General features: G+C 42.9%; 1 protein-coding gene across 1 annotated transcript in view; it reads left to right on the top strand.

Annotated features, from left to right (window-relative positions):
• Positions 1 to 48: 48 nt before the first annotated feature.
• Positions 49 to 9,556, top strand: part of POLL (DNA polymerase lambda) — a 23,528-nt gene continuing 14,020 nt past the window's right edge. Inside the window, exons 1-4 of the mRNA XM_018565031.1 lie at positions 49 to 83; positions 4,264 to 4,381; positions 5,228 to 5,525; positions 7,548 to 7,713. Of these exons, the coding sequence (XP_018420533.1) occupies positions 4,273 to 4,381; positions 5,228 to 5,525; positions 7,548 to 7,713 (573 nt within the window). The 5' untranslated portion in view covers positions 49 to 83; positions 4,264 to 4,272. The remainder of the gene's footprint in view (positions 84 to 4,263; positions 4,382 to 5,227; positions 5,526 to 7,547; positions 7,714 to 9,556) is intronic.

Here is a 9,556-nt window from a genome sequence, read left to right as displayed (position 1 = left end):
TTAAAGAGCCTGAGCACACGGCGTGTCCGCAACAACATCCGGGTCAAACGGAAGCGGACCTGAGAAATCCGGGCTAAGGGGCAGTAAGTGTTAATAGGGCACATTATTATTAATATATAATATCGATGAGCGTGATATCTGCCTGCAGTTTATGTGGCCCTCAATGGGAGAGAAAAGACCCTACACCTTCTCCAGCCACCGGCAAACGGGGCTCTGTGATGGGCAATAAAGCGGACCTGTCATTGCTAGTCACACCAAATACCTGAACGTATTAGCATTGCAGAATGCAGCATTGAAGGTTTGCTTTTGTTACGTGAGAGTGTTTATAATGCACAGACAAGGAAGAGCAGATTACTGAGTCCTGCTGGCTGATTGATCCAGGATACATGGTAAAGCGTTATTAAACCTTGAAGTGAAAAGAAGAATGTAGTGTTCTAGACCATTGGACTTAAAGTGACATTAAACCCTCAGATTTATTAACATAAACCAATACTGTAATGTGTGCCTTACTGTAATCCATGGTTGTTTCCCTTCTCTTTGCTGCTCTTCCTTTTAAATCCTTCTCTCTTCTCATGCTTGGGGAGAACTTCCATTTGCAGCTGAGTGCCTCTTCCTGTAGTGCTGGCTCAGGTTGTGAACCTTCACACAGACACCATGTATCCATTCCATAGACAAGGCAGTCTGCTGCAAAACAGAAGTTCTGCCCAGCATGAGAACAGATACAGATTTAAAAGGAAGAGCAGCAAAGAGAAGGGAAACAACCATGGATTACAGTAAGGCACACATTACAGCAGGGGTGGCCACAATTTTTGTGTTAAGATCTACTTTTCAAAAGACGAGCTACATGAGATCTACCAACGGAAAAAAAAACCTCCCTTGCTTTCTCTCTCCTGGCTGTGTCTCCTTGCTCATCCTCCTGGCTGTCTCTCCTTGCTCATCCCCCTGGCTGTCTCTCCTTGCTCATCCTCCTGGCTGTCTCTCCTTGCTCATCCTCCTGGTTGTCTCTCCTTGCGCTCTCTCTCTCTCTCCTGGCTGTCATTCCTCATTTTTTCTCCTGGCTGTCTCCTTGATCTGTCTCCCTTGGCTGTCTCTCCTTGTTCTTTCCTCTGGCTGTCTCTCCTTGCTCTTTCCCCTGGCTGTCTCTCCTCGCTCTCTCTCCCCAGGCTGTCTCTCCCCGCTCTCTCTCCTGGCTCACCTTGCTGTATTTTTCAACAGGCTGTGTAAACTAATATTCTTTATTGTAATACATAGCACTTCAACCACCAGTATCCACCAGAAAGGTGTCAGGGAGCTTGGCTCAGCAGACTCAGGCTAATAGGTAATCATGTGTGCACAGCTAAATAAATATACCAATATGGAATAAAGGGGCCACCATTCACACCCTTCGTGATCTACCTGCATCAGCTTTGAGAGCTACTGGTAGATCACGATCTACCTAATGGGCACCCCTGCATTACAGTATTGTTTTATGTTAAAAAATCTGAGGGTTTAATGTCACTTTAACTTGTTTGCTTGTGTTCTTCTTCTCCCAGACTTCTGGTTGCTATGTACCCCTTCTACCAAAACTAGATCTTCCCAAGTTCCTGGGGGGTATGCAGGACTTGACTCCAGCCCTACAGCTGTTGTGGAACTACAAATCCCATGAGGCATTGCAAGATTCTCAGCCACCGGCATGACTCACCGAGACAGATGCATCATGGGATTTGTAGTTTCACAGCTGGAGGGCTAGGGTTTGCCCACCCCTGCTGTACAGGGTCTTATGGAGCCACCCTTGTGTGCATGCTCCCAGCGTGCGTATATTCACACAGCGTTCCTAAAAGCCTAACACGACAAGACACTCCCACCCCGCTCCCTATACCCTCTCCTCAGTGCACACGCGTCACTCCCCTGAGGCGTGTTCAGTTGCTCAGCCGCAGCGAGTGCTGAGTTAGCAACCCGCCGCTGAACGCTGTGCTTCAAGTCAGTGCTCAGCACTGCTTACTTAGCACTCGCAGCGGAAGTGAATGTGGATGCAGAGCGCTGAGTGTGATGGAGAAGGTGGGGACAGAGCACCAGTGGCCATTTTAACTGTGAGCACACCTGGCAGCGCTGGAGAAAGGTGCCTGAACCCTGATGGAGGAAATCAATTCAGTGTGGGAATCCACAATTTAATGTTTTGGTGGACGAGCACACCAAATATTTGTTGGAAAATGGTATTTATTAGCACAAAATATTATCCTCCGCCATTTTGCTTAGCACTGAGCACTGTGCAGCCGAAGCGTTCATTGAAGCTGCTGCAGCAGAACAGCTACTCAACGCTTGGCTAAGGAACTGAACACGCCTCTGGTCTGTCTCCACTGTGTACGCTTCCACACCCGGAAGTTAAGGGAAGCAGCACAGAGCACTCTAGAGTCAGGGGCAGTGCAGCCATCATCAAAGTAAGTATTGAGCACACACGTTAATCAAAATATTTACTTCAGATTGTTCCCCTGATTTATAGCAGTGAATACATTGAAAACAGTTGGAGGGTTTAATACTACTTTAAAGTAAATCCAAACCCCTAAAAATGTTAGACGAGTTGCTGCATTTTTTTTCAGGCAGCTTTTTTCTTTATTTTTACCTGGGAACCCTGCCAGTAACACACTTCCTGTCGTAGGGTGACAACAATCACGGCTGCACTGTACAAAGGTAGACAGTACAGTTACAATACAAATTGAGACAAGAGGGTCAGAAGGGCCCTGCTTGTGATGGCTTACTTGTTACTATGACAGCTGTCACTCTCACTTTGCAGAGATTTGACCTTACTTCCTGTTGTATCTACAGGATAGGAAGAGAAGGTCAGTAGGTCACAGGCAAAAAAAAAAAGTAAATGAAGAAAAAACAAGCATGCAGACCTATTGTCTGACTCCTTTTGCTGAAAGCTTTACAGGTTAGTGGCTCAGAGTGTGTTGAAGACAAGGCAGGGCCAGTATTTTTTTTATGGAGATCATTCATGGCTGTCTCTAGGTTTTGCTCAGGTTTACTTTTCAGTGATCTGCTCTACAATGCCCTTCTGGTGTATTCATTCTTTACTTGCTGATCTTTTTTTCTTTAAAGCCCTATCCAAGTCAAAAACAATTCCCCTACCATTCATCTCTCCCAGCCCCCTCTAATCCATCCTGCCAGGCATTTCTTTTTTTCTTACCTGGTGAAGCAAATTATACGCTCGCTGACACCGCTTCTGCTGGTGGGGACCACTAATGCAGTGCCACACAGTAACCCTCTCCAGCTGGTCCCCTTGACTCCCTTCAAGACATCATCCATAGTTCCCTGGATCCTGAGTGCACCCCTCTGATGGACAGCCAATGGGAATTGTCCACGTCACACAGGCAGTGACATGGATACCTACAGGAAGGATGCCAGCAGGAAGTACACAGAAAGGAGTAATTACTTGGCACTAGATGATCACATGACAGTGGCTTTAGGTGAGTGAACTGGTTCATCAAGAAATTTGCTGCGTGGGTGCCGCTGCTGGCACCCTTTCGTCTGGCATCCCTCAATCAGCCGATCGAATGAGCCAGTTGGAAAATTGTCATCCAATCAGCTGCTTGCTCCATTCAGTTATTCTGACTGCGGCCGGCAGTCAATGTCAAAATACAAAGGAAGCAGCAGGAATTTGTTCTATTTCTTTTAGTTCAACCCGCAGGTTAAACAAAAAAGAGCCGTATATACACATCTTTACCTGCAAAGTAAATATATGCTCTACTCCTTCCTTAAATCGGCCACATGGTGTAGTACAAAGCAGATTGGGAAGTGTGCTGAGCTTTTAACACCAGTTTAAACTGAACCAAAAAAAACCAAAAGTGATTTTACTTATTATGGAACGTGTGTATTGCTTAACACTAACCAGTTCATGGGATTATCGAATTGCACATTCTTACTATTGTACAGTGTGTATCTATAGTACATATAGCATGAAATACAATATATACACTGCTAACATTACAGAGGGTATGTGAATGTGCAATCACACATTCTTACTATTGTACAGTGTGTGTGTGTACATATATAGTAGATATAGCATGAAATACAATATATATACACTGTTACAATACAGAGGGTATGTGAATGTGCAATCTCACATTCTTATTACTGTAAAATTGATGATATAGTGCTTATAGCATGAAACAAAATATACAGATTGCTAACAGAACATAAAAGGGGACAAGAGATGTAAAGGTTCAACAAGGAATGACCAATTGGCATGTTGATGATCTGTAATTTATTGTTTCGGTGTTTTTATAGGCAGTTTGCATGGAACCGAAAGGCATTGTTAAAGCATTTCCCAAAGTAAAACGATTGCGAGAAAGTAGCAATTCAACACAAGAAGCAAAAAAGATCAAAGCAGATGTTGATGTTCAAGGTAAGACGAAGAGTGTCTGAAAATCAGACAGGCTGTGGGCTCAGCTCTTAATAAAATGGTGGGAAGGACAGTAATGTGCAGACATACATTTACACCAATCAGATTCTCTCCTTCTTTCATGCTGCCAGTGCAGAGTGAATAGAAATGGAGTGAACGCAAACACAAATAGTTCTTAGGACACTTCCAGTTGTGAGGACCATTGTATTTTGTCACTTTTGAAGTTCAGTAAGTTGCAGAGTGATTTTGCTGTAAAACCATTTGCCATAATCAGAGCTGTCTCCTTCTCCCCACAAATTATCCCTATACCTGCGGTGAAAGTCCTTCTGCTGATCCTACCAATGACACACTCCCAGTCCTAGGATGGCAATGCTTGAACCGGTGTTACCATCCTATTACGGAAAATGTGCTGAGGCTGCAGAACACTCTTCTCATCTTCATACCGTAGTGAAGGTGTTCTGAAGAAGAGAGATCTTAGGCAGGGTACATAATGTTGTTTGAGGCTTTCAGTGCAGCAATGTCAGCTCACTACAGGAAGTTACGAGATTCCTGGAATTCTGGCAGGAATTTTGCAAATAATTATAACAAAACACATTAAATGCTATATTTAGCAGATCAAAAGGGACCAAAAAAACGCCCATTTCATTGTTCGGGTTTACATTCACTTTAAATTGAGTGATGAATTAACACATGCATTGTTGTCACATGAAACATAATTGACCCTTTGTTGAATTGGGGCCTGTAAGTTCGACTTTGAATGAATTATGTAATTGGAGTGTATAGCTCTGGAACATGGCAGCTCGAAGGTTGTTAATCTTTTTTTTTTTTTCTTTTTACACATCTATACAGGAGAGTGCTTTTCTGGAGTCAGTGCTTATATCCTTCAGGCTGGAATTGGCCAAGCCAGATCTGGGATCTTTCAGAAGCAGATCATTCAGAATGGTGGCCAGGTCTTCCCCCAGTTTAGTCCAGAGGTGACACACATTATAGTGGATGATGGGATGGATTCTGGCCGTGCTTTCCGACTTATGAAGCTGTCGAAACTGCCCACAGGTGTACAGCTAGTGAAATGCAGCTGGTTAAGCCTGTGTATAAAAGAAAAGAAGGTTGTGAACACAGCGGGGTACAGCATCTTTATCCCAGATAGGTATGCGCCATGTAAATCATTACTTAAAGCCTTAACCATTAAAGGGTATCTAAAGCCAGTTTAAAAGAAAAATAATTGGGATAGAACATATCCCCTATCAAGTTTTTATTGCTGTTTGTTTCCTCTCTAATTGTCCAAGTGACCCTTGACTCCCATCCTGAAAGACTGAATAATCTTAAACCTTAAAAGGGTCATTCACAAAAACGTGAAGAGTTTGGAGAAGTGAACAATCTAGGACAACATAGCTCAGGGGTCGGCAACCCCCGGCACGCTTTTGGAGAATCTTTCCAAATTGGCTATTTTGGCCTAGATTGTTCACTTCTGCCTTCTGCAAACTCTTCACCCTTTTATGAATAGCCATGTAAGTTGTCACTGGATAAGGAATAGAGGGGGAATCCTACAAAGGGACACTTATTTGAGTGAATTGTCAATAATTCTAACTATTCCCTACTTTATCTAAAAAAAATAAAAAGTTTTAGCTTGTTGACTGATCCTGTGAACTTTGTCAGGACAAGTTGACAACAGGCATATATTTGGTTAACCGACTTTAGCACAGCAAATTAATCTGAAAGTCTATAAATTCCAAAAAATAGATTGGAATGCTGTTTTCTGTATTAAAACTGGGAATTTTCAAGCCTGGTGAAGTAAACATACATGTGCATAGGTGCAAATAGGGGCACATAAAAGTGAACCTGTGCGTTCTCTTGCTGCTTATACAATCATTATGATTAGGGATATTGGCAGCCGAAACATATCGACTGAAAATTGCACTTTTGCCGTAATGCCGAAAGTGCCATTCTTTCTCTCTAACCCCACCCCACCACCGCCGGGCGCTGCTCTGTGTCCCAGCGGGGAGGAGAGAAACTGTCACGAGCGGCCGAGCTCTGCGGGAGGAGAGTGCTGCGAGCGGCCGCCGTCTCTCCTCCCACATCGCTCAGCCTCCTGGCACAGATCAGGAGTGCAGCCGTGTCTGGGGCGGAGACAGCCAGTGCTGTCACAGGCGCATCTCGGGTTTCTTTCCTCCCCGTTGGGGGCTGCTCTGTGTCCCAGCGGGAAGGAGAGAAAGTGATAGCCAGGAGAGCGCTGTGAGCGGCCGACGTCTCTCCTCCCACACCGCTCAGCCGCCTATCACAGTCCGGCAGAGCGGTGTGGGGGCAGAGACAGCCCGCGCTGTCACAGGAGGCTGAGCTCTCCTCCCTACACCGCTCGATCAGCCTCCTGTGACAGCGTGTCAGAGAGGAGAGCGAGAGCAAACACTCAGTGATCTTTTCGGGTCCACGCAGGGATCCTTCTTCGAAGCGACATAGTGACATGAGCGACATATGTCACTATGTTGCATTGAAGAAGGATCTCTGTGTGGACCCGAAACGTCAGCACCTTATGACGCTATGTGACATTTTGCACTTTATTTAATAAACTGGGATTTAGATACTGGATTCCCTGAGTGTGTGCCGGTGAAACACTTGAATTTACTGTTATGAGGTGTAACATCTCCATTTGACCACAGCTATGAATGATCGCACATGAGATAGTTATAAGGAAATTATATTATGCATTTGGACAGAACCAAATGGAACTTTGTGGGGAATTGTGTGGGGTTTTTTTTTATCATTCCAAGCAAGACTGTTAATGTTTTATTTATTAGCTTTGTTTTATTTATTAGCTTCTTTTTTTTTTACACAGATCAGTGTATAATTTGGGGTTTCCTCAGCCTTTAACAAGGAATAAGATGAGAGCAGGTTAATCATCCTGCATAGTAAATAATGCCATTGTATTGTCACTTATTGCCTTTATACTGACAGCTGTAAATGTTTATAAATTATTTCCTGAAAGCGTCTTTCTTCTGCATACCCGTTTCCTAGAAGTTGCTCCTGAAATCTCCTGTTATCACTTAATAGCTATGTTCCTGCTTCCCTTATTGTCAGGTATTTGCCCCATGGGCATCCAAGTACTATATGTCTAAAAACTTCAATAAAACCACATGTAAAGGTGAATCTTAAAATAACTATAATCGTATGGCAGGTACCTGGATGTGAAAGACCAAGCAGAGCCTGAACAAAGGCACACTGGCATTGCGGATGACAAGAAAGACTATGATGAAATGCCACAAGCCACAGCCGGCTGCTCCCATGCGGAAGGGGCTTGTGATGTTTCTAAGCTCAGTGATGGCAAACTGCTTACAGTACAGGTGAGGGGGACAATTAGCTGCTTAGTCTTATCTCATGCTAGAAAAAGTATGGAATTGGTAAACAATTTAAGCTTTTAATAATACAATTTATGAAAATTGCCTTAACATCTGCAAGTGTCATTCATTCTTATCACTATCCTAATACCAATTCAATTATTTCTCTGCCAGTTGGAAGTTGGAATCCGCGTAAGTCTCAGTTCACAAAAGCATAATGTGTGCAGTACTATCATAATTATTCATTGTTTGTTTTTTTTTTTAATCAGCAGGCTAAAAAAGATTACAATTTACAGGCACAATTGATCATTACAAAACTAGTTTTACAGGCTGTGACCACTATAGCCCTTACCTGGAATAATTTGAAGAGGAATGTAATTTGTTCTAATATTGATATCTGGGGGGGCGCAGCATCCACCAGGAGACCACCAAGATCAAATCATTGAAAGATGTACAATTAGGATTTTACTCAAAGTATGTATGCCATGTAGGTGTTTGTCTTCCTTAGCTCCATTTGTGAGGTGGAATCCCTGAAAATTAAGCAGTTCTGCCATACATTAAGGTGTTTTCCTAAACATTCTCTGTGTTTTTATTAAATCCATATGTATTACACCCTCCTAGCATAGTAGAGGCAATGGGAGACATCCAGCACTTACTGGAGGTTTATTATGACAATAACCTCCTATCATAATTTAGGAATCTTATAACTTGATGCCAAAAAGGTGTCGAAGATTGACAAAGCCATGTGATCTCAAAGTCAGGGCTGATTTGAAGATCATGTGACTGTTAATAAACAAAGGGTTAAGATTCGAATTAGGGTTCCTCTGCCATCACAAATCTTACTTACTGTTTTCGCACCCAAGCTACTTGTATCCATAACTATCATGCCACAAGTTATTGCAAACCCCTATCATCCCCTTTGGTACTTTTTTGTTGGTTACAGATGGATTGTGCTTCTTGTTATGTCTGGAAAGCTGGATGGAGGGTGAATCTTCTGCTTTGCTGTTGTCTTAAGTGAGCCTCTTATTGGGTATTGCAGGTTGGGGTAGTCTCAGTCTAATCTGGTCTCAATTTTATTATTTCTATACATGTTCCTGTGTTGGTGCTCCCACATATTAGAGCAACAACCAGATGTACAGAGACACCTTGATAGCTATGTGTGGCTTTCACGTATTTGTAAATGTTTGCCATTACATTCGATCCTGTTTGCCAACTGGCATGGCTGAATATTGAGAAATTTAAGAAGACCACACAAGCAATGTTAATTCCTACCACATGTGTAATAATCAGACTTGGCAGTTTTGTAAATCAAGCTGTGCCTATGGGTCAGCCTTCTCTGCCCCGTGTCATCATTCAGTTCCCGTCATGCCTCCTGCAGTGCCTGCCTTCTGTAAAAACTTGAGTAATGGCAGTTTCATCAGCACTTCATATAAGTACCGGGAGAGATCTGATTCATAGTATTATGGAGTGCTCTCTGTGTGCGGCATGACAAAAGCAATACTTTTCTATCGGGTACTGTTGTAGCCAATGTAAAATATAATTTGATATACAAGCCATCTTGAAGATTGTTGTTAATGTACCTTTCCGTCTGTCTGGCTGTCAGTATTTTTCGTGACTGCCAAATAAATGTCAGGCTTGTACTTCCAGCATTATAGATCTTGAGCTTAGCCATTATTTCCCAGAATGTGCACCTATGATGTCTCAGTTCCCCTCGTACAGAACTATGACCAGAGAATGTAAAATTACATGCAGATTGTTGTATACAAAATATTCCATACTTGGCATATCACTGGGTGTAAATATGTGTGTTTTAAAGAAAGAGAGGTCTTTTTTTAAATTTCTAGCCCCC

Source organism: Nanorana parkeri, unplaced genomic scaffold (assembly GCF_000935625.1).
Source record: "Nanorana parkeri isolate BGI_ZX_2015 unplaced genomic scaffold, ASM93562v1 scaffold807, whole genome shotgun sequence".
NCBI lineage: Eukaryota > Metazoa > Chordata > Amphibia > Anura > Dicroglossidae > Nanorana > Nanorana parkeri.
Note: the sequence above shows the minus strand (reverse complement) of the source record. Positions and strands in the feature narration are given on the sequence as shown.